The sequence below is a fragment of the Wasmannia auropunctata genome, unplaced genomic scaffold (genome assembly GCF_000956235.1).
Source record: "Wasmannia auropunctata unplaced genomic scaffold, wasmannia.A_1.0 LD335999.1, whole genome shotgun sequence".
Taxonomy (NCBI): domain Eukaryota; kingdom Metazoa; phylum Arthropoda; class Insecta; order Hymenoptera; family Formicidae; genus Wasmannia; species Wasmannia auropunctata.
This window is the reverse complement of record NW_012026891.1, coordinates 27748-52299: the sequence shown is the minus strand read 5'-3', so window position 1 is coordinate 52299 and position 24552 is coordinate 27748. Positions and strand designations below refer to the sequence as shown.

Sequence of the window (24552 nt, the reverse complement as noted above, 5' to 3'; positions counted from 1 at the left end):
AATTCTTATATCTTAAAAAAAAACGTTCACTTTAAATGCATCAAAATAATAATATATTTCTTAATATTTTAAGATAGGTATTTGAGACTCTGTAATTACAAATATTTTAATATTTTCTTAAATCTTGATGTATTTAAAAATGAATTTATTTCTTGCTTGCAGCAACAACAGCAGCAAGCGCAGCAGCAGGCGCAGCAGCAGCAGCAACAGCAACAGCAGGTCGGCTCACCGGGAAACGGAAATGTAGGGAAGGGCAGTCCGTCTCCCGGAAATTCGTCTTCTCCCGGTACAGTCGCGACTCCCAACAAGTCCCAAACGGAACTGAAACCGGTGGAGTGCAATCTGTGCCATCGAAAATTTAAAAACATACCGGCCCTTAATGGCCATATGAGACTCCACGGCGGTTACTTCAAAAAGGTAAATATTTGATAAGATTGACGCTCGAAAAGAAGCGTTTGTTCACATATTTATGCGAATAGAGCTAAGAGCTTAATAAGAAGCAAGCCTGGCGCACTAAAATATTCCAACAACGTTTTATCTCCTAATTTATGCCGTTTGCTACGCTTTTAAGAGTAGCGATTATGAAGCGGGATCAAAACATATATAATGCATTTCCAATCCTACACAGAATAAAATAATTAGAGTTAAGCGTATGCGTTATTAGCTACATCCCCATCCGACATATCCGACATATTAAACAAAATTACAAAATAAATTTGTCTACATCTTATTTTATTGAAGAAAAATTAAATGTCTCTTTCTGAGGAAACAACGGTGTATGCCGGATGGCGATTTCACTACAATTATAAAAAAAACGTTGTCTTTAAACTTCATCGCGAGGTGTGATGTAACGACGTAAGATCATACGTTGTATGATCTTGGCACTTCCTTTCGGTCGCAGCCATTTCTTCTGCAGGATAAAGGAACTCATCTCGCGGCGGCTGATTTCATTTGCATCCGCCCGACCGCGTCGTCCAAACTTCATTTTCGGCGCGAAAACTTTAATATTCGAGAAAATCTCCGCGCACGGTTCCAAAGTTATACCGCGCCGACGGTTGCATCACCATATGAATTCGCAATCGCGCGAATTCGCGCGAGCGCGCGTTGCATCCGAATAATCAACCGGCGTTTCTATGAAAATCTCATCAAGCCGCAACCACCGCCGCCGTCTTGGGGCCTCGAGGAGCGCGATACTTTAGGATGCATCCTCGAGGTGATAATCGTCGCGGCGAAGAGTGCAAAAAGAAGTAAAAAGTGATATAAGAGACCGCGGAAATCGCCCCCGGAGATTCGCGCGACTTCAGCACACACTTTCCCCTTCCCGCGCGTCCACACCTCTTCCCATCTCTTCTTCTATCCCTAGACGGAGGAGGATACGAACAGTGGTGTTCTTAATAAGGTCAGGGGGTAAGAGGGTTGTTGCAGCCGTTGAAATAGAAAGATCAGCGATTTCGCGAAAGTCCTTTCTCCCCTCCGCCTCTTCGCAGCTCTTCGCTCGCTGATTAAAAATGTCTTAACGAAGGCCGCGTCGTTTAGAAAAGTGCTGAAAAACTCGTCGGACAAAAGTTTCCCCTTTTTCGCTCGATTCCGGGTGGTAGGCGTGGGGAGGAAGTGAATGGCGGACTGGAGATGTTCTTTATTCTGCAATTGAAAGACGATGACGTAATCGGTACTGCGGAATGGGTGGGAATAAACCGATCTGGCAGACGGCATTAAAAGGCAAGAAGAATTATAATCATCGACATATTGAATCGCCACGCATAAATCGGGACCTTTTTCTAACCCATAGATTTTATTACATAATTGCGAAAATATAAAAGTTTGAGAAATTAGAAGAAAAATCAGTGTTTAACATGTACAAATATGTACATCAAATTTATACTTATAAATACGTTAATACAAAGAAAAAAAAGCGAATTAAGTGAATTCAAAAACTTCCTTTAAGGATGCGAAAGAAATATCTATTGTCATGTCTAAATAAATATTTAATGACTTATTCCAAATCTTCATGCACGTTCAACATTCAGTTCTTATCAAATTCCGAAGCTACTTTCCCTTCATCGTTCACACTCCTGTACAATCTTGACAAATACGTCGAATTAATTTTCCAATCAACGTTTTTAACGACCGCCTAACCTTCCGTCGTCGGTTGCTCTCGGTGACTCGTTTCCTCTCTCCTTATTTCATTCACCTCTACGTAAGCGATGGCGGATGAGAAGAACCGCGCTCAGTAACGACTCGATAGAGTAAAGATTGGAATGAGGACGGGTACGAGGACGAGTAAATCAACGAAGACGAGATAAAACGCGGACGAACGAGGGAGACGTACCCATCGGTGGATGGGAAAGGTAAGGCGATGATCGAATCCAAATGAACCCATTAACAAGCTCTTTGGTTCCACCCGAACCCCGGACCAATCCGCAGCGAGTCCGTCGTTCTCGGGGATGGAAAAGAGAAGAAGAACGAGAGAGATGAGAGAGAAAGACACGATTCAACGGCCCGAAGAAGAGAGAGAGAGAAAAAAAGAGAGAAAGAGAGACGAAGGAGGGAACCGTAGCACGTGCGGAGAGCCCCGTGCAAACATTGTCTCGAGCTTTCTCCATTATGCAGATTGAATCTGACTGGTTACGGTCGGGGTTTTCAACGGCGCTGCTCTCGTTTCGAGCACCCGAGTTTTCACCGCGATACGCCTCCGCCTCCTGCCCTGCGTCCACCCTCTCGAACTCCCCCGTTCGTTTCTCCTCTCCTTTCTCCGCGTATTCGCCCCGTCCATGTTCGACCAAAACGGGCGTCGCGCTACCGCGAAAGCTCTATCCGGCAGCCAGCAGCCCAACTTCCCGTGGCCCGAGCTTTTTGCCCGGTCGCACGGAATTATTGAAAAGTTTCGATGGCCCTTCGGATACGTGGATATACATAGCCAGATTAATGCACGTCGCGGGAAGAGGGATGGCGGGGTACGCGGGAAGGTGAGAGGAGCGAAACACAGGAAAACTCATCAAGTTATAGGCAGGCGAGTCTCGTCCATCGTGAAACCGCGTTAGTTGTTGTTCAGAGCGCGTGTCCGCGGTGAGAGGAGTTAGTGACCGCGTTCAGGTTCGTTAAGTGGCAGCTGCTGTTAATCCCCGCGCGCGCGGGGACGCGCTTCTCTTTCCGGGGGGTCCGCGAGCCCGCAGATAGACATGTAGTTGCGGGGCTTTAGGGCAAATTACGGCGTGTAATTCGTTGTATTTTCGAAGAAATTGCCCGCATATGCCGCGCACGCGACTCCCGGACCCCCCCCCCTTCCCCTACGCGTCGATATGGCCGTTTTTCATTACATTGTACCGTCGCGTGACGAATGATTTTTCGGAGCGATAAATCGTCAGCAATAAATCTGCGCCGACGCGTTTCAGATTTATTTTCTGTAAGTAGTTGACGTGCAGCACGATTGATCGTCTGGAGGTAGGAATTGTCGGAAAGCGTAAGCGCGCCATGGATTGTCGATTGATCGATGCCCCCACGTGGCCGAGATAAGAACAAGAAATATCGGAAATAGCCGCGCAGGACTCCGGCAGCATCGTTCATTAATCGCCCCTTTGTAATCGTGCTCTAAGACATAGTCTACGTGCTTCCTCTCTGAATTGTATTACTTGCGATCGTAAAATAGAATACTGATAGATATATTGACCAATCGAGATAAAAACGCCGAGTCGATAGATACGTCTTTTTCCATAGCTGTAGGTACGAGATGGTTTTTACAGAAACGTAAAAATAATTCGAAATTAAATTAAATCGATCAGTCATGAAAGAAAGTGCTGATGGACTAAATAAATCTCTGTCCGCAATAGTTACACTCCTTTCGCGGAGCATAAAAGTAATTCGTAAGAAGAAGCGTCGCACCGAAGAACTCACGAGGGTCTAATCACGGACAATGGCGGTCGCTGGAGATAATTCCGGTAGCTGGAATCGACACAGATCGAATTGATGAGTTCGGGATCGGCGCGGCGCGGCGCGGCATGGCGGACGTTCCGCAATCAATTCCGCGTATTAACGGCCGCCGATCAATATTCATGAAGCGAGCGGAACGATGTACGCCCCGTCAAAGACAGAGTTCAATTTCGTGGGAGGCGTGATATATACGCGAGCTGCGGGTGCGTAAGTGCGCCGCGTTACACACGTATCGAAGTAGGAGATAGGAAATTGAGGGCCGCGCCAATGACGACCGGGCCGCCGCGCCGCGCCGTCCGTCCCATTAAGGCTCGACGAAGATGACGATGATGACATATGTATCCAGAGAGATATATTATCGGCGCCGGTCACTAAGGGCGGGTCGCAGGCGCGGAAGATGCATGCGCATGAAGCACCCTCGATGGTATTAGTATGCTAATTATAAACGTATCCCGAAACTCTCGCGGAGAGATCGGTATGGGTAAATGCTTGGGGATGGGCAGAGCGATCTCTCTATAACTCTGCTCGCGCGCGCGTATCGCGGGGACAAGTCGCGGGGTCCACTTGCACGACGTGCGTATATATACTGGAAAGTAATATAACTTTTACACGCGGGCGCCTTAGGAAAAAAATTACGCTTTAAGGAATTCCCGCGTTTAGTGAGTTAGGAAGTAGGGCCTCCGTAGCTCGCGGCGAAGGTAAGTTCGCGGCCGAGAACGGCTTTATATATCTTGCGGGATGTGGAACGGGAGGGTTTTTGCGAAGCTAGTACTTTGAGGATAATAATAAATCGATACGATGATGATAAGTCAGCGATAGCGAGATGCTATTGTGTCGTCAGTGTATTGCGTTTTTTTTTTTGTAAATCGCTCTTTCAATTGGTCGATCGATATTGCAGCGTAGATGGATAAAAAAATTTATTATATCGTCTTGGAAATGCTATGAAGCACATTGAACAGTTGAGGGCTTTTAAAAGCATTGAAAAAGGAAATATTATCTTGATAATGAACAGAATACAATGTATCAAAGTATCGTATAATCAGAAAGTATTAATCATAAATACGAGATAAAAATAAGAAGTTTAAGATTAGCAAAAAATTGTTAAGAATGTGAAGAATGTTTTTCACAATTCTTGTAAAATGTGTTTCATATATTCTTTACTTAAACGATACCTTCGACGCACGCGATTAAGCTATATTAAAAAATGAAAAATACAGTTTTATCAGCACGGTATATTGAGCAAATGGGAGTCGAAGCTAATCAAGACACTGATTTGATTCTTCTGGCAAGCACCAAGGAACTATAGGCAGGGCACTTTCCTTAGCGCCGGGTGTATTACAGGATGTTGAATCGCACACGCCGGAGATTCCATTACGATATAATCCAACGGGCGCCTCAATTAGCCTTGCTCAGTGATTAGCGTGCATCTCCGGTCCCTCCCGCCGACCCCTGCTTCTCCTATTCACCATTGTAGTCTCCCTACGTCCTTCCCCTTAGTATCCTGCGCGTCAATTTGCCCGTGATTTGAGCTTCTAATCCAGGTTCTCCCGTCACGAGTCCTTCGTGGCCGGGTTCAACGAGGATTCTGGCTAAACTACGAGTCCTAGATGAGCTCAGGCGAAATCCTACCGCCACGCGCGACCAATAAGATCCAGCTTTATTATTCGACCACGATCAGTCGGCAAAATACCCAATATACCCGCCCAAATATTTCGCGACGGCGAAATATCGAAGATTTACGCGATTTTTTTCATTCCTTAATGAAGCTAGTCTATTTTTAGATATAGAAAATCTCAAAAGCAACGCGGAAAATTTATGCGTTTAGAGTAACACTTTCTAGTGTTCGATTTTTATCGCGCGACGAACTAACAGCCTGTTCGACTTGATTTGACGACGTTTCTGTTTTTATCGCGTGTTACAGGACGCGGAGAACAAGAAGAGCGAGAAGAAAGAGGTCGTTGGGCCGCCTCTGCAGACGGCATCCGTCAGCGTGAGAGCGCTCATCGAGGAGAAAATCATACAGAAGAGAACGACAGGTAAGACGAGAGAACGGTCGAAAATAATTTTGTCAATGATAAATTATTGCATTTTTTTGTAATGATGCAATGACATAACATATCGATCATGACGCCGATAGCAAAGTTACCATGGAAAATAAAATCATACTCCCGTTTCGCGTCGGCGACGCATTGTTCGCGACTCAATATGGTCAAGAGAGAAGCAGTGGCCGCGACAACGTCATTGTTCCGTTTAGAATCCCGAAGGTATACACGTGTCATAACCGCGGGGAAAAAAGAATTAATACAGTGTTCCGGCGGACGATGCTGAGAACACAGAATCCACGAATGCGATTCCGGCGTGATTTACGGGCACGTATCCCGAATCGACTGTGTATCTCCCGACTGCGTCGTCCTCCCGTTCGTCCGTTTCTCCCTCGCGCGCGTGCATGTACATTTGCCAGAACGAGGGAGGGCCGCCCCGTGATATTTCGCGGAGGGGAAGAGGGTGCCTCCTCTCTATGGGGGTACGGTGTATGGACTGCCGAAGAACCGTGATTTACGAAGCGAACACGCCAGAATATTTCTCGCATTGTCCACGTTGGTGCGATAAATCAAGCCGGCGGCAGTAGCAGAACGGACCGGCGGGCACCAGGCCCATGCTTTTGTAACAAAGTGCGCGTCGTTAGCGATTTATGCGCGATTTCGCCTCGGCATCTGCCAAGAACAGCGAGGGACGATCCGCTATCCGGCCCGGCGCCTTCTGCGTTGCTCCTTTCGGCGATTGTAAATCCGAAATAAGCACAAAATAATCGTCGAGATGCGATTATGTCCTCGCGGACGTGTGATAATCACTGATCGTTAGGTTTCGAATAGTCCAAAATTTTGAGAAGAAAGTCAACATAAAAATCCATATTTTAACGTTATTAACATAGAGTGATATAATCAAAATTTTTGCTTCTCGAAATTAAAAAAAAAAATGTAATTTTAGTATTAGATTTGTCTAGAATATTCTTGAAATTTCTTCAAATGTATTTTTATGTTACCTATAGTTATGAAGAAATGACATTCATAGTGCTTGTTTCCTTTTCAGTATATAACGATTTCGTACTGAAAAGATTGACTGCCGTTACCGATGTTTAACTTGAAATGATTTTTTAATTCTGCGTCGAGAATTTGCGCATGAGGTAGTGAAGAATTCATGCGTAACGCACATTGCTATTTATAATAATGGAAACACTAATCCAGTAACATATACTTTCCGACGTACTTTATTCGGGGAGAGATGAAATTAATGTAGCACACACGGCATTTCCCATGTAAATCTGGATTTGATTCTTAACGAGATTACTTTCTTTTACCAGCATAGAACTTGTAATGTTTAACTGGGGGCGCAATTGTTCATTCATGCGCGAGATAGTTAAAACGGGTACGGAAAACGGCACCGTTTCAAGCAGTAGTATAGATCGATCGTTGGACGCGACATTGTACGATCGCGTGGTAAACGGGCAAACTTCTTTTCGAATTCTACCAGCATATGATGGACTCGGAAATTCTATGAATATTCGATCACCCGCGGGTTATTAATCAGCGTACAATAGGAACCGCTGTCTTCACACAACGTCGTTTCCATCGGCACGCCGGGAATTGTTGACAGTCATTTAACCTGGCCGCTGGCTGGCCCGGCCATTATTTTTTGAAAGCCTCGAAAGTGGCCGTACAACAAGATCGATCGATAAATAATTTGCTGGCGGGAGCGTGCTAGTCGCGCGATGCGCCGCTGACGATGCATCGGGAATGCGCGTTGCATCGTTGTTTGGTTGTCGGTGATGCAACGGCGCTGGCGCACATTTTTGACAAAAGGTTGGCGAGAGGACGAGAGAGAATGGAACATCGATGGGAAACGCGCTCGGTCGTGCTGGTCGCCCAGCAAAATATCATCTATCGGATGTTTCCCGTGCACCAAAGAACGCGTAGGGGTGTTTGATAACAATCATTGCGATAAATCAAACAAATAATTAGACCCGTGACATTCCACGACGATTGTTTTTCGACAGTCCAATTTAGTTCTTCGCAGATATATGCTCAACAAGGGCGTATTCAGTATAATTACATAAACTCAATCGTAATCTATTTTACGACAATCGTATGTATCCTTAATAATTTTAATTATTAATTATTACGTTTAAAATATATTATAAATATAACAAGATACACTAATTAAAATTTTTGCCGTCAAGGTAGTTTAAAATTGAAAAAAAATACAGAAAGCCGTGAATTTAATCAAATTTTCGTTAGGAAAGAATTTACTTTCGGTTCGATGAAAGATTTATCAAAAAAAAAAAAAAAAGTGCGTGATTTCGAATACGTGTGCCCATATTAAAAAAAATGTCAAATATAGACATGTGGATTATCAGCGCAAACGAATCTTTGCTTTGTTCTATCGGCTTTTTCGCGACAGCTGCTGCTGCTACTGCTGCATCGACCACAACAATTTCCATTCGAAGTGCGGATAGGACAGGCCGGAGACAGGCCCGCGCAACTGCCTCGTTGGAAGCAATTTGCCTCGCCGCGATCGATGATTGGCAATTTGTAAAAATATCACACGGTCTCGCGCCAGTGTGTGCCGATACGCTGTCACACGTACGTCACGGAATTTGCGGTTTATGCAAATGTATAAGTCTCGCATGCCTTTCACGTGACGATCGATAAAACCGGACAAGCCCCGTTGCGTTTTTTACGAGTTGAAGAGTAGTAGTTGTTCTTTGTTTCACATAAATGAGAAAATCTATCTTTTAAAGTTTTTTCAAATTCATGTTACTGTGCTTGAGACGAAATTAAAAGTAATCTTTCATAAATTTATGAAAGACGTATTTTGTTGCAACATCGCGCGGTCGCGTAAAAAATTTATAGTGCTCTCACAAGAAATCACCTGAGGCTTGTAATTATACGCTACGTGTGAATAAAACTATAGGATATAGTGGACCGCGATGCACGATATAATGGCCAAAAAAAAAAGTAATATGAAAAGAGCCGGCTCGAAGCCAGAACGGAGGCCAGATATTCATGAAATCGTCGTGGAAAAGTTTCGTCGCGATACAGCTGTACACTCGGCGAATCCCATTTCCTCCTTTCGCCCCCCGCGGCGGCCAGGATATGCACGCATTTATTTCCGTCGAGTTGTACGGCTACCATGAACGATTGTGCACGCTATAGAATATATTTTTCACTGTGCTGCGATTTCAGCGGCGGTGGAATATTTATTGCGGCGCACGGTAGAGCGCCAAGTGCGAAGTGAAGAGTTGCGGATTCTCTGCTTCGGTTTAAATAAATGGCAAAATATTTCATTGATCTTTCGCAGTCTTAATAAATTAAATAAAATACGTGGTTTATAAAAGTAAAATACAACATTTGTTTTCTCCCCCGTTACATTCAGAAATTATTTGAGACTATTGAATTTTCTCTCATCGTCCGAAATCGAAAATTAAATCCATAGAAAGATGTGAATCTCTCATGTAATACTTTGGTTAATTAAAAAATGTATATATGTCGTATCCATTCTTTCATTCTATTAGTGGAAAGGGAATATGAACTTTTACATCTCCCCAAATATTCCTGATCAATGATCCTGATTATGATCGAAAAGCTCACTAATATTTTTTTTCCACATATTCGTCGCGACATGTCGACTGAATGTATTTCATGTCTGCTCAGTTATAATACTCTGTCATCCGTGCGCTTTCGTAAAAATTGACTCAGTCCGTCGGACCACGGAATACATTATAACCGGAACGGCATGAGCGCTTTTTGAAATTTAAATGTAGTTATTCCAGCAAACCCACCGTTCTCAGAATATGCCGTGACGTACCAGCACGCACACTTTTTTGAAATTTAAATATTGTTATTTTTAGAGATACAACGTACCGAAAAATTTTTATTGCGCGGACGGAGGGAGCGCGCCCGTATATACGACGTATGTTGTTGCTTCAGCCAATCCTCTCTACGCTTTATTTCTTTTTCCTCTCTTCAATTATATATACGTAAAGCCAAAGGGAAAACAAAAACCGTCAACGTGTGCGGAGGAGGGGGGGGGGAGGAGGCGCGTGCATCGCGGCTGAAAGAGAGCACCAATTCGCGGCCGCCATTGTCGGGTGAAGGGCGAATCGAGGAAAAAAGGGCGACAAAAGTTCCTTTTATTTCGAGCGCGCTATACACTCCCGTTTACGCATACGGGAAAAGCTCTCCTCCGCTTTTTCCGCTTTCCGTTTCATGGTCGTCCGCGCGCGCGCCGTCTTTCTGTTTATTCCGCTCGGAAACGCGAGGCGTCGCGCACGTACTATGCCGTTCTCAGTAAAAAGGAAAAATATCTTACGAACCAATCCATCTTCCGCGGTCGCAAACACGAAGTCTTCAGAGACACCTCTCACGCCCGGTGTTTATTCTCGACCTGAAACACGAGAGCAAACTATATAGAGACATCGTGTGTTTACCGCCAGCCGTTATAGAGAAAAGCGCTTCTGCTTTTCAAGAACTAATAATAGATAAAATGATGTGATCGTAATGAAAACATCGCTTTCTTTCGTCAAGCGCGAAAGCGTAATAAATATTTTTCGCTGCTGAATATAATGGCCGTCAAATAAACACCTAATTGTAACAATCTATTAGTCGCATATTCATATCAATGTTATTTGATATTTGTTAAGTTTTCCAGGATAATTAGATTTCTGCAATCAAATATCAAGTTTGGAACAATATGTACTTATATTTTAGCAGTGGACGCGAATGGCAATCAGCCTCGTACGAATACCACCGTCTTCACCACGCAGACCGACGCCGTTTCGCAAATCGCCGTCAAGACGAGTTTTGCGGTACCAGCTCCGCCGCCCTTGGCGGCGGGAGAGAAGGTACGTCGGTTTTCCGATGGTGAACACTTTCGGCCGCCGAATATCACCGTGGGTGGTCACACGACTGTGCAGAAGCAGTTGCAGGAAGCGAAAACTCAAGCTGAAGCACAAGCGCTTGCCGACAGGATTCTGAAGGTATAATGTCGCCAATTTTTTTTTTTTCACTCATTTGATTGTGACCTTCGAAATTATATATCAAAAGCTTTTCACGGATTGGTAACGTCATAATTACATCCGTTAATTATTACGTTTGTTAATAATTACATATAATAATTTAGAAAAATACACATAATATATCGCTAATAACTCGCAGAGTAATACGAAAGTGGCTGTGAAGAGAACAACTTCCGATCCGGGACAAAGATTACACTTGACTTATCAGCAGCCCGTGCAATCAGCGACAACCAACCAGCCATCAAATAACCAGCAGCCGCAAGCGCAACCTGTGGTAACGGAAAGCTTTACGATGACAGGATATGCCGAGGATGGTGGTTATTTCAGCCCAAGCCTGCAGGACGAAGTGTTTCAGCAGGTTACAACGGTTCCTGATAGCGTGCTCCTGCACGCTACCCATTTGGATTCGATTCAGGTAAACAACTCTGCTTACAATTTGCATCGCGAAAATCAATGCAAATGTAGCTCTATATGCAAAAGGATCTTCGTATTACTTCCGAGCCAATAAGCGTATAGTAAACAGAAAGGTGGAGAAAATCATGTTTCTTTTTTTTTTTTTTTTTGGAATTATTTATGAAAATTCAGGATCTTTTTGTATCATCTGTGAGGTGGAAAGTAGAACGCAGCGAAAAAGCAGCACTCCTATTTTCACCGTGCATATTCACAGTTTCAGACGGCCAATCTGCTGCAAGAACAATCTACCGAACAGCTGCAGGATATCACGTTGGAAGACCGATATTCCTCGCAGCACACAGTCAATCCAGATCTTCAAGCGCTGGTGAACTCGCCGCTGCCCGACTCTCTGGCCGAATTCAGTACTTACGCCGCGCAATATACGGAAAGTCCTCATACGTTACCAACCCAGTCGCCTCTGCCGTCGCCTCTAACGCGACACGACAGCCCGAGTTTCACATATCCGACGCCACCGGCCAGCCAGGAGGGCCTGCTCACCGGAAGTCTACCGTTGCTGAGTCCCCAAGAGGACCCGGAGAGCGTGAGACACGTATCGTCGCCGCTCTCGGCGGCATTTTACACCACTTCGATGTCGTCCGCTGCGGCCGTGGAGGAGGCGTTGAACGAGGTGCTACCGGATGAATCCGAGGCAGATGCGGATCTCTACGGGTCCGGTTCGCCAAATCCGCACTCGCCACTGCCAAGCCCGTTGTCGGCGACGTCGGCGCCGTCGCCACTGCCGCCGTCCTCCGTCTCGTCGCCGGGACCGGTCGCCTTTACAGGCACGAGCTTTCCCGTATCGCCGCATAACGCATTTCAAAATCAGATGATGCCAAACTCGGAGGATCCTTTGCTTTCTTCGACCTCGAAGGACTTCGCCGCCTCTGGTCGTAGGCGATTCGAGTTCCAGTCGTACAAGCTGATCACGAGCCAGAACTTGGTGGACTTCGGTCTCGGAAACGGCAGCCTAGCTGGCATCGTCCTCGACAACAACGGCGAGTTCAAGTTGATACAGACGGCGGGTCTACAGAAAGCGAATGTGTTCGTGCAGGCGGGTTCTCTCAGTCCCGCGCTGACATTCAAGAAGGAGATCCGTCTAGCGACACCGAAAATCGAGCCCGTGACCGTGAACCTCGGCCTGAACGTTCAAACGACGAATCAACAGCAGTGTAACGCGGGACAGTTTAATCAACAGCAAATCGTCAACCCGACCAAGTTTTTCGTTCAAACCAATCACGCGACGAAGAACAATGTCTTGAGACACAAAACGGCCACCGGAAGTTTACCGGTACCTATCGAGCAGATCAAGCAGGAGCTGCTGGACGAGGAAGTGTTTCTCAGTCCTGGCAGTTTACCCACCAGCAGCCCGGTGCGACACTGTCGAAAGAGGCCGCGCATGGATAACGGCCAGTACGCCAGCAGTTCGCATTCTTATCCGTCGCGATTGCGAAAGGCTTGCGATCGCCACTGGGACAGCAGCTACACCCCGCCACCGATCCTAGACCCATCTCGTCCCGGTCCGGGGCTGTACGCGAGATTGCATCAGCACGAGAAAGACTCGGACTTCAGCTCGGACGATTCTCAAGGGAATGACGGTCCACCGCCGAGGATCAACATCGGCACGAGGTATCAAGCTACGATACCTCCGGTGGAGTACGATGGGGACAGAGGAAACGACGGGCCCGAAGCCGATCATCTTCTGTGGGATCCCGGCATAAACAACGTGCTCACGAACACCGAACGTAAGTTTCTCTTCCGCGAATACCTTGAAAAGATATATGGCGAAATGTATAACAAGCAACGATTGCTTGCAGTGGAGATGTACCTGCAGTTCGCGTGTTGCGCCGCGGTGCCGGGTGGTGGTAGAAACAAGGAATATGCGCTTCATCTGTTGCACATGTGCAAAGGGAATATTCATGTAAGATATTTTTTTGTAATATTTTTGTAATTCGTATAAGCATGTATATTATATTATCAAAATTGTTCGAACCTTTTTGGTCGTTTTATTATTTCTCCAAAGAAATTGTTGATATTTACGCACATTCTACATATGTTTCAGGAAGCAATGGTAAAATTGATGCGACCAACGCCTACGCTACCTATGGATCATCCCTTGCTCAGCTACGAGTGCCACGAGTCCGACAGATGGACGTCATACGAAATGGACGCGTTCTATCAAGGACTGCTCAAGTACAATAAGAACTTCTCCGCGATTTCGCGGGACGTCGGTGCCAAGACCGCGAAACAGTGCGTGCAGTTCTACTACCTTTGGAAGAGGCTCTGTCCCGACGAGTACAAGAGGCTACGTATATGTCATGGAAAAGCGAAGATCAAGAGCGAGATTAAAGATAGCAAAGATACCAAAGAGCTACGCGACGCCATCGCGTCCGTGACGGAAATGGACTTTAGTGAAGACAAATCGATCCTTCATCGTACACTGGTAAGATCAAGTGTATGTACTCAGTCATTTTCTGCTTAAATAACCATGCCAAAATTACTATGGTAAAATTGCGTAAGCGCGTAAATGTGAGTATAAAAAGATGTTATCTTTACCTTTCTGTCGATTTAGCTACAAACAAACGAAAGAGAAAATTCGGCGACTCTGACCACCAGCGAAGGAGAGCTAAGGTTATTCGCATACGACTGCACAGATGTAAGTAATAATATTTCTTATTATACGAACATCTTGTATACGATCTTACAATTAGTTACACGAAAATCACGTATCTAATACTATATACTCCTAATACTATATACTAATAGCTATTCAAAGTTTTTAAATTAACTTGAAGATAAATTCAAATCTTCGCAATTAGGCAATACATTATTGCAATATCATAATATTATGAAACATGCGAATATAACTTCAAGAAAAAAATATATAACTTCAAAGAAAAAAATATACATTCACATAAATTATTTCTATGTCTGCTGCTCACCGCATATCCTACTTCTTCACGTACGCCGAGTACGAATTCTTTTTATATGCATTACATCTCGATATATATTTCTTAACGTAAAAGAATAATTTTGTACCTTTGCAAAATACTGCTTAATATTAACTACTTTATTTAACAATTTTCGTACTCGGTGTGTCTGAAATATCTTACACACGTACATACGTGTGGAGATTTAAGTGTCGCATGAGATTGATTGCTGATCCGTCATTTTCTCACGCTTTATTTTAAGAGACTCGAGGATGTTGTGCGTTGTGTGACTGTTACGTTACTTATCTGTCGTCGCCGTTGTCGTTTGTTTGTGTTGTTTATTTTGGCTTTGTGTTTTCTTTGTGTTGTCAGAGCTTTAGCGGAAGTGTAACAGTAACGGCCGGAAGCACCCAAACCGCCCAAATCGGCAATACCGGCCACGCCACAGTCAACACCAACTCACAAACTCACACTAGTTCTGAGCAACAACTACCCGTGCCCACCCCACTTCACTACCCCTGCAAGATTTGCGGGAAGTAAGTCTCCAATCTCTAATCTAAATTATCCATTTCCAATAATTGACGGCGGAGCTCGTGCTCTAACGGCAATATAAGCGGCAAGTATTGGCGCATCTCACATAGATATCCTTGCTTGTAGAGGGACAGAGTTGCCTTTCTGCATATGATCTAAAGACAAATATAGCGGACCGATGCCAGCTATATAGTTTCAGAATTCCATACATATACCACATGTATATACTTTCGTCAAATGACTCGTAATAATAAAAATAAAAATAATTTTAAGCGAGTCAACGCAACAGCAAAATACATGTTTTGAAAATGAAGAAATAACATATATTTTGACATGTACACGAAAACAGGAGTGCAATTAAACAATTGCATCTCTGAATATTTTGAGAAATAAAATCGACCCTGTATATAACTTATATAATAAAACTGATTTTTTTTCTCTTTATGATAAAATACATATAATACATTTTTAGAAAACTACACAGACGCCATTCACGATATACATCACGATTTACTGAAAAAAACTGAATATTTTTAATGAATAAATATGACAATGATTTATTGTACGATATATTAATTTTTGTTTGATATTTAAGTAAACTGCTGAATTCAATTTAAATATAACATTTTTAATCTATTTTTTGCCATTGGCGATTTTCATTAATCATTTAATTTTTTTTTTTAATATGCCTGGCACATATTCTTATATTCTACAATTATTTTAATTTGCTGCCTATGTTCTCCCAATTGTATTTCTCTATGTTTCACTTTCCAAATAAAAATATATGTATAAATTGGCTATATGGTATGTTATATATAATTAAATTCAAACGCATAACGCAAGCATGATTTGTTAGACTGCTGTTGCTTTGTCGATATTTCTGACTTCTTACATTATGTGTTAAATATATGTGAACTTACTAAACTACACACTATAAGTGTCTAAATGAAGACATAATCTAACGCTTGCGGAACGAAATGTTTCTGAATGTGTACAAATTTAAAGTTCAATCATTTCTACATATATCTGCATTATTTTCTGCGATTTCCTAATTATTGACACGAATTTCATAACAATTTTACGGGAGCGTGCAGATCTCGCAACGCTAGATTCTATTCACGTTTCGTCCAATCTAACTCCTCGACAGCTCGCTTGACATTTCAATTATACTTTTCTTTCAGAGTTTTCAACAAAGTGAAAAGCAGAAGTGCGCACATGAAATCCCACAGGCCAATACCCTTGCCCGATTCAACGGGTCAAGAATCTAAGCGACCCACGCAACAATCGTCGAAAGCGCAACAGCTACAGCAGCCAATGCCATCGCAGCAAAGTTGTCAACAACAGCAGCAGCAACAGCCAGACAATGCTACGCCGCAAGCTCAAGACCATCAACAACAACAGCAGCAGCAACAACTGCCCGCGAGTATCAGTGACAGCAGCGCCAAAAATACAGCACATTTATGCCATAATCCGACGAGGCCCCCATAGGACAGGATCCAAGTAATTAAACTTAAGCTACCTTAACGAAGGCTGTAATGGTACTGTAAGAAAGTAATATGGTCGCGCGTGGTACACATAGGCTCTAAACGATCGTCGCACAATCGTTACATTGCGGGAATATCTTTTTACGAGACCTTTGCTCACAAAATGGGTGCAGGTTGCGTGAGTAAACTTCCAAGATAGTTTCGAAAACGCGAATGTCTCCCCTATATATACGAAACTGTGCGAGAGAGCGTGACTGGTAAGTTTATCCAGTCAGATGGACTAATTGAATTTACGAGACTCATGCGGAAGAATATGTATCGGAATCGGCCGTTCAGGAAAAAAAAAAAGACAACGTCTATCGTTAATGGAAACTAAGCACGAAGAGTTGTAAAACTCGTAGGGTTTAATGGCGCAGTGATAGAAGGTATTCAACTATGCAATCATAATTCGAGCTCTGTTCAACAAGGAGACAGGGTACCGATCGTAAACATCTTCCTCAGCGTGGAAGACGAGATGCCGGCATCAGTGTAAGAGAAAATGAAAAACGGTTACTGTCACTGAAAGATGAAGCGAACGTACAGACTTTGCGTTTTGTTGAAGACAAAAGGTAAAACGCGATCGTTTAACGAACATGGCCTAGAAAAAAATCAAACACAACTCGATAAATAGATGCGCGAAAACGTATTTTCGCCACAATGAGTGCTGAATCAACAAAACTGAAAGAGATTGACGTGCACCTACAATAAGCGCTCTAACGATTAAACGCGATTTCAGTGTACCTATTTATTATGCACGTGAAAATGTTCCCAGATTGTGCCACAATACTGTTACCTGTTACCCTTTCACAATTCTTCTTTTTTTGTAATGTTTTAGGTTGTTTTCTCTTTCAATTACAACCGGGATCAGTTTACATGAAGCCGTTATTAATCAAAATTTCGATAAGAAGTCTTTAACTTACTTTAATTTACGATTTTTGTGATTGCTTGAAATTATGGAACATTATTACTACTATTTTATTTGAATAAAAATTATGTATTCAACATTAATAGCATTTAATTTCAATAAACACCGATGACATAATGAGATAAATTGCATTCGTTAAACGGATCCTGGATTGTAATGTAACAACTTGTTGCACGTTCGCTCTAGTTACATTTAGTTTAAATATCATTAGCATATCTAAAATTTGATGAAAAATAAGTGGGTCTTATATCACGCGTACGTAGATTTGTTGAAACTCCTTAATTTCTTTACCTCTGTTACTTAGTAGATTAATAGTATACAATTGAATAAAAATTTTAATATATACGATATATGAATATAAATATATATAAATATAAATATGTATAAACACAAATTGATGTAATTGAAAAGAACTCGTTTTAGCTTAGACAAATAATTCTCTAGGAAGGACGTTGTTCAAGTTTCACTTCAGAGGCGTTTCCTGCGTCGCCGATACTGAATGTAAAATAATGATTATACATACGCCCATACATACATATTATACATACGCACACCCAACACACAGATACAGAGAGAATAGAGTACATTTATTAAATAATATTCAACTTCAATGATCATTAAAATAGCTATATGTACATAAGATGTGTACATGTCTGTACATATATAACATCAGTGTCTGTATGTACAATTAAAAATGAACTCTATGCAAAGTAAGTAGGTTAGGTTTTAGGTTGTTTTAGGAGGGATCTATATACATATATATAAAGAAAAATATATATACTTGGCTTCATTTTCTACCTTACTAGAGGCTACGTGGCGAGGCTCTTGTAAAAACAATGACTGGTCGCATGTTTCCATAATCTGTATGAATTTTTATTTCCCGTTCAAAAGTTGTTATAATGATGTTCCTATATGTAAGGTGCCTTAAGCAATCAAAAAAGTTTACTTTTCTCTTATATATACCTCGATGTGATGCAATGAACTATGAAATTCCTTCGATTAACGTTATTTTTTTAATTAAACCAACATCCATAAAATTAAGAACAAAGAAATCAAAATGATAACTATACCTTGAAAAGCATTTATCTATTTTTTTTTCTATTCTTTGTGAAAGATATTAATATGATTCTGACAAAGATTTCATAATTTACGTCTTCCAATTTTCGGGCACGCTTAGCTATTTTAATTCCAGAGAATTTATCTTTAGTTGTGTTCATGTATTTATATAGTATATATATAGGAACATCCCTCTCACACACAATCATTCAGTACATTTAGAACAAAAACAGCGTGCATTTTATTACGACAAATATAATAAATATACTAAATTTTATAAAAGATTAAAATATATTTATATATCAAGTTTCATTTATATTGAAACTCTAAATTGTTATTCAAGAGAATTGCCAATCGTAGATGCTCTGATTCTATCTTGAGAACATTGTTATTGTTAACATTCTTCTTCTTATTAACTTTTACCATTGAATGAATCGCGCACATACACACACACACAATGTACACTTTAACTTTTGAAACTTTTCTCAAATAAACGCAAAATGACTGAGGACACTTTAAAAAAATCTGCCAAGTCTTCATAAATAAAGATGGCTCTATAAATCTTCCATTTATTTCAAAGTAAAAACTATGATTGTAAATGAAAGTCTAATTGTCGGAAATGGGAAATATCTTCTCTTAGAAGACATTAGATATTCAGTATTCTGTACTTTAGTGTTTATTCTATCTTTATGTGTGTATCTCATTGATCTTCTCCCCGATTTACAAAAATGTAATGCAAACTAAACATCAAATATTCCGGCCACAACATCTGCATTATCTATTTATTTACAGACAAGAGATTAATATGAGGGGGTATCACCAAGGGCACTAACTTAATATTCACATGATGTTATTCGAGATTTAGATTTCATTTGTCATCCTTGCTAAATTTACCGGCCTATAATAATTATACACAATATAAGAGGACAAACTGATCAAATTTTCGTAATAATAAACAATTTTAATTCTTCCGATATATTCATGATATTATAATATTATATTTATAAATGTTTGTGTGATAATTTTTAAGCCCATGGAAATACTCCTTTGTAGCCAAACTAAATGATTCTGTAACGGCTGAGTAATGGCCTCCAGTACAGGAGTAAAAAGAGTGTAGTATTAGAGATCGATACACTATACTATAAGATTCTAGAATTTCGAATCTTAAAGTTAGTTCAGTTAGTTTTTTAAGGAATAAAATTGTTATGAATTCCGACCACAGGCTCGGTGCATAGGTCGAATACAACAAAATTAGCAGACATATCATTTAAGACAATACACTTGTTACAGAAACTAAGTTTCTACTAATATAATTATTATTGTACGTAATCTAACTCTTAATCTGAACTTAGAGCTTCAAGAGAAAGATCATAGGTAGTAATAAAACGAAGAGATAATACGTATTGGCTGATCAAATCCAGAAGTTTTTGTCTAATAATTGCAGCAATGAGTTTTTTCTACAGTCCGATAAAATAATTTTTTGTGTTTTTTCCAAAATTCTAAAGTGAATTCGAGTCTACACATAAATTTTATAGAATAAAAACTGGAATTAAGAGTTTTAAGTTCGATAGACTTTTTTTATGTTAAAAAAACAAATTGTACTCTGGATTTAGAACAGTAGCAATACAAAACACACAGTACTGGAGGCTATTTACTCAGAATGTGGGAAAGGCATGAAACGAAGCAATGAAACAGTAACGAAGATATGCATGAATTGTACAAACGAGTCCCTCCACGTCACAGAAAAAAAAATGATATATCTATATGAAGAATATATATATAACAAAATGATAACTATGTGATGTATTTAAATGATATGTGGTATATGGTATTACATATTTGTACATAGGCGGACCCGTGCCATCAACTAGTGAGTTGTACCGATATTGTACTGCCATAAATCGAATAGCGATGACATCGAGTGAATGGATCTGAACTAATCATCGACAAATCTATACGATATCATTTTCGTTTTTTGTGCTCTCGTACGTGTATGTGATTAGACGATTAACTTGAAGTTACCAACTAATACTTAACTTAATGGCTGTGCAAATGGAGCATTTTGCACTCATCGACAATTATTAAACAGAGTTTTGTTGTTTCATATTTTACATTTTATTGTATGAGCAGTTTATTCACGTCGAAAATTACCATTCTGTTGTTATTATATTACTCCTGTTTAAGTTGATGTCACGACACGTCTAGATTATGTGCTGACATCACGTGTTTAATTCGTTGAAATATTTATTTACGTTTATTTTCGAAATCCGATAACAAGCTGACAAAAGACATTAATCGTGATTAATAATTTCGTGCTTGTTTCTATTATAGACGACTACCCTTTACTACATTACTGTACTAATATATTGATGATTAAAAACGTTTACTGATTCCTGCATTCGCAGTTGTAAATCATATTGCAAATTCACACAATTCACATATTAAATAATTGGAATTACGATTGGAGGGAAGTAAAAGCACATAATAATCGAGCAATATGTACAAAAAAGAAAGTTAGACATCTTTTTTCGGCAACGAATACTTATAGACGTATCATCGTTTCCTAGCATATAGTTGCAGAATTGTTAGTAATGTTTTTGATATGTTAAGTTAATTTCATTATTATCGATAATTTATTCATTATTTGAATAATGACTATTATATAATAGCGACTATTGTACTACTTATTCTCTTATTTAAGTAAATTTCGCGCAATATTTCCTACAGAATGTTCAGTGCACGCCATGGCTCGTACGTTGACGAAGCTCTTGATAATCGTTAAATAATTTAGTACTGGTAGAGTTTAATAAGTTGTGGAATATATTGGTACAACTCGATGAAGAAAGTGTAGCGTGGTTATACACCTGAGGAATGTGCTCAAAATATTGTATTAAAGAGAAAAAAAGTCTACTAAATGATCATCAACGTTTATGCAAAATTACTCTTAATAAGTGAAAAAGTTATTACGGATTATTAATATTGTAATCTATCGTCCTCTTACCTATTACCTACTTTAATGTCTATCTCTATACACCAGCATGGTTCTTTATACTCTTCTATTTGATGTTATACTATTCTCTATTAACTTTTACTACAGAACGTATTGTTAATAGTGTTTTTAATGTACTAGAACATGGTCAGCTGTAGAGGTGCCACGCAAGTGTCACATCGAGGTTTATACGAGAACAGATATTACGATTATAAAAAGATAATGGGATGCGTTTACATCGTGAGGTAACGCGAGTTCTGACAATTACATACAATTGCATAAACTCACGACTTTACATTTTCCGTATCATATTAAATACGTAAATGTTAATCTCTCCACGTAAATCCTCTAATCTAAAAAGTATCTAAGACTCATTTCTATTATTATACTCAAATATATAATTTAATGATTAGATTGTTATAGCTTAGTTTATATGCCAAGTAAAATACGGGACGGGAGTAAAAGCCATCGGAATAAAAAAATATTCACGCAACACACTTTCCCCCTTGCTCATATAAATTATCGCAATAATTTTAATAGAATGAAAGAGAAGCATGTGCTCGGTAGCAATATATTCAAGCGGCGCGTTTGTACTATCGTTGTTTTCTCATCTCTCTCTGCTCAACTAGATATTACCTATAAAATATACCTATACATTTAGAATCCACATTATCTTAGCTACTTGAAACCTAATCACTTAATCAGATTCTTGTCTTGCTCAAAGAGACGCGGGCTCGGACGAAGCAACATATAATTATCTCTCGTATCCGGACTGTGTAATAAAATCGCTCAAAAGTTGGTGCCATAAGCAATATGGACAATATATTATTAAATGTGTTATAGTTACGCGTGGACTAACTACAGCTGGCCGGCTAAGTTCTGCTTTCAAAAAGCTCGATAACGAAACGCCTTGCGATTGTCCTCCACGAGTGATCGCGAGAGTTCTCAATTTCATTCGCTTTCGATCGGCGAGGTTTTTTCGGTGAAATTGCGTTTGTAAAATATTCCGAAGTTATCCGCGCATAAAGTTATCTTAAATCTTTAGATATAATTGATTTCTGCAATTAATTATATTACAATTCATAAGACTTCTTCTTCAGAGTTTTTTTTTTACCGCAGATGCTCTCGCAATTGGCTCTTGGCGGAAAACTGCAGTGCGTTGTTTACATAATTAAGCACAGTTCAGTCAATTTCAAGTGCGATGTGGTATCGAGTTACCGACAAAAACCTAATTTAATCTGGAGCCTATCAAAATGATACCACACTTAACGAAGCGAGAGAGAAAGGAAGAGACAGATCCGTTGACAAAGAGAAGAGGAAACCCCAAAGGAGGCCTCCAGAACCCCCCCACGAAGATGCAACTCCGTCACATTAGTCTTCGTCGACGAAGAAACGACGCGGCGGATTATTTGCGAATGCGAGGAATTCGAGAATTCTCTCTTGCGTAAGCCTAACGAAGGAAGAGGCGCACACGAAATTTTAATGAAATCGCACAGTTTATATAAAGGTGTCTCTCCGCCAATAACTTTTACATTGTCGCGAATTCAACGATCTGTACAATCGACTTCTCCGTTTCTATCGATTCCTCAATCTAATAGAATTTAATCGATTCGTAATCCTCTTATGTGAGTTCAAAGCTTCGATAAATGTTAATTTCTTCGACGAGCAACATAGCTTCGGTGTATTTGGGACATTGAGAAATTGTTTTCGAAGGGAAAGAGAGCGAATTCCTTGTGAGTACTGCTACTCAATTATTTTGTCAAATGATTGCGCGTAGAATTTTCGATTCCTCTTTATCCGGGTAGAAGCCGCGTTCGCGAGTAGTCTGGCGAAGCGTGAGAAAAAGAGGTGCGAGATAAAAAGCGAGAAACGGACTCGAGTTATCGGGATTAAGTCCGATTGTAGGAGCTAACTGCAAATCAAACGGCTTAGCCAGGTCAACGAACATCTGTGCATCAGTATTACATTGAAGCGATACTTATATACATTAAACTAGTGATTACATTGCGCATACATATATACATACCATTTTATTTAATATATACATATATATGTATATATATTGAATACAGAAGAGGCGATATTACTATTATACACATACATGCATATTAACTCAGATGGTAGCGTACGTGCATGTATGTATCGCTGCGTACACACATATACGTACGCTCAATATATATTTATATATATATACAAAACTGAGTATGTGTGGTGTACAGAGAGTCAGAGGGGCCGAAGCGGCCCGTACTTGCTGCGTTAAATGTCGATGTTGTTCGTTAAAAAAAAAAAAGAGAAAAAATACGGAAACCCCATGGCTTCTTCTGAATCGTGAGTAGCGGGACTTCGGTACACACAGATCAGCGACGATTACGGAGAGAAAAAGAGAGAGATAGAGAAAAAGAGCACAAAGCCGAATACACAGTCACAAAGAAACAAAAAGAAAAGAGAAAAGAAGAGAGAAGAGAAACGGCGATTTAATAACTCGCGATCCAGTTTTCGAGAGTATACGCGCGAACGGGAAAAAAAACGAAATCGAGAAATTATCACGCGAAACGCATCGAGAAGCACCACTGACCGATTTGCGCCACAGTCGCTGTCGATAGATAGCGTAAATCAAAGAGGAAACGAGAAACGAGAATCAAAGGGAAAAAGGTTTAAAAAAAAAAATACATTCTGCGTAGATCGACGATACATGTTAACGTATATAGACGTATATAAGCTTTTGGCCGATCGGATCGGCCCTGTCCAGCGATCCGTGTTAAAAAAAAAAGAGAAAAAACAGGGCGCAAGAGGAAATACCGAAAATCCTGCCTCACGACAGCATGAGCATTAAGTGTACCATTAAACTCTACTACTACTGATGGGATAGGAATGCGAAAATGTCCGCGTGCACGAGTTGGTCTGCATGTTTGCGCGCGTATGTATGTGTGTGAGAGAGAGAGAGCGAAAGGAACAGGGGTTTTAATACTGAGATGTGTAATTGAATAATCTAACCGTCGTTTATAAATGAATATATATTAAGACAAATACTGAATATATATATATATATATATATAAATATAAAGTAAATATATATTATATATATTATTACTGCATTGCATAGATAGTATATATATTATATGTACGACGACACATACATATATATG

General features: G+C 40.6%; 1 protein-coding gene across 3 annotated transcripts; it reads left to right on the top strand.

The window, feature by feature from the left end:
* Positions 1-338: 338 nt before the first annotated feature.
* On the top strand, positions 339-23839 carry LOC105453443. Of its 3 annotated transcripts, none has more exons than XM_011695404.1 (10): positions 339-417; positions 5849-5963; positions 10695-10963; positions 11142-11417; positions 11670-13197; positions 13270-13373; positions 13515-13895; positions 14025-14108; positions 14755-14918; positions 16095-23839. In XM_011695404.1, exons 1-10 carry the CDS (start codon positions 388-390, stop codon positions 16399-16401), a joined length of 3258 nt encoding a protein of 1085 aa, XP_011693706.1. In that variant the 5' UTR covers positions 339-387; the 3' UTR covers positions 16402-23839. The 3 variants fall into 3 exon arrangements, with proteins under 3 accessions (XP_011693706.1, XP_011693705.1, XP_011693707.1); XM_011695403.1 differs by having other exon boundaries at positions 13515-13907; XM_011695405.1 differs by lacking the exon at positions 14755-14918 and having other exon boundaries at positions 13515-13907; positions 16095-16274.
* Positions 23840-24552: the final 713 nt, after the last annotated feature.